Source organism: Mastigoproctus giganteus, chromosome 10 (genome assembly GCF_048544385.1).
Source record: "Mastigoproctus giganteus isolate SK-2022 chromosome 10, ASM4854438v1, whole genome shotgun sequence".
NCBI classification, from domain to species: domain Eukaryota; kingdom Metazoa; phylum Arthropoda; class Arachnida; order Uropygi; family Thelyphonidae; genus Mastigoproctus; species Mastigoproctus giganteus.
In genome coordinates this window covers 11,884,974-11,886,543 of record NC_143584.1, presented here as the reverse complement: position 1 = coordinate 11,886,543, position 1,570 = coordinate 11,884,974, and the positions used below count along the sequence as shown (strand labels likewise).

Genomic DNA, 1,570 nt, shown 5'->3' with positions numbered 1-1,570 from the left:
AAATTACGGTCAGATGACTCGTTCTTTCTCTCTCTCTCTCACATACTGAATAACCACTCTACTAGGTACACCTACCCTTTTCATGAACTGGGACGCTCCTTCGGTAACACCATTTCATACTATGGATATAAAAGTTTGGCAGATATGATAATAACTGATGCATTGCACGCTGGGAGTGTACTGTATATGATTTTTTCAACTTTCTTTTTTTATAACCGAAACATTTGCATAAGTGATTATTGAAATGTGAACCCATATACGATTGTACCATCGAATTTTAAGAATAGCGTATACAGATCGGGAATGGAAAAAGAACATTGCACTGCGCACTTGAGGAAGAGTTGGGCTACAGCTGTTGGACAAATCTGTTCTGAAGAATTGTTCCTGATTATTACTGACCGAAAGAAACGCTGGCATGTAATTTTTAACAAAAATTAGTACAGTATAGAAGAAAAACCAGTTGTTAGAACTTCATTTATCTGATCACCATGCCTCTATAAGGGCAGAAAGGCCAAGGCTAAAACAATCCAGAGGTATGGGAAAAGAATGTAAACTTAAGATGAAATAAAATAACATTTGACCGAAATGGCAAATCCGCTTTTGTAAAGAAAGTTGAAATATGCATATCCGGTTATACTTATTATCTTTTCATGCTAAAAAAAATAAATTCATTAAAAATAATACATTTCATTTAAAAAATAAATTCATTGGTTGTACGAGAGATAATCCCTTTATCACAATTTGATGGCCCTGAAAAGGGCCGTTTGGGAGAGTGCCACAAAGTTCTACTTGGCGCTGGTGTATTTGGTGACAGCCTTCGTTCCTTCTGACACGGCGTGCTTGGCCAGTTCCCCTGGCAACAGCAGACGAACAGCGGTCTGGATTTCCCGACTCGTAATAGTGGACCGCTTGTTGTAATGAGACAAACGGGAGGCCTCGGCAGCGATGCGTTCGAAGATATCGTTCACGAAACTGTTCATGATAGACATGGCCTTGCTGGAGACTCCAGTATCGGGGTGGACCTGCTTCAGCACTTTGTAGATGTAAATGCTGAAACTCTCCTTCCTCCTCTTCTTCTTTTTTTTCTTGTCTCCAACACGAACATTTTTCTGGGCTTTGCCAGCTTTCTTCACGGCTTTTCCACTTGGCTGGGGAGGCATCTTTCAAAACGAACACTCGGCTAGTACGGAGAGGTTAAGGAAAAGTGGACCCACGCTACTGTGGGGATATTTATATCAGCGCGCGGGATTGAAATGCACAGTTGAGAGGACCTGAAAGAGAGCTCCTGTTTCACACCCCGCTCCGTGTCTGTGACCTTGATATCGGAACCATATCAAAGAAATTTCTGATCGCGACTTTAGAAAGCCATTCTCTTTATAATTGTTTCTTTTTTGATATTAAAAAGCACTTTTATCAAAAACTAATAATAAAAACTACAATTTGTATCTATTTTATTTGTAAAATAGTTTAATAGTATAATAATTTCAGCTGCATTTTCCTTCTTTTCGTTGCTTCAATGAGCAAGAAACAGACAAAGAAGGTTTTTTTTGGTTTTGAATGGAATAAAAGT

General features: G+C 38.9%; 1 protein-coding gene across 1 annotated transcript; it reads right to left on the bottom strand.

The window, feature by feature from the left end:
- Positions 1-778: 778 nt before the first annotated feature.
- On the bottom strand, positions 779-1,160 carry LOC150078706 (histone H2B-like). Its single transcript, XM_090384017.1, has one exon. It carries the CDS (start codon positions 1,158-1,160, stop codon positions 786-788), a length of 375 nt encoding a protein of 124 aa, XP_090240143.1. The 3' UTR covers positions 779-785.
- Between the last annotated feature and the right edge of the window lie 410 nt (positions 1,161-1,570).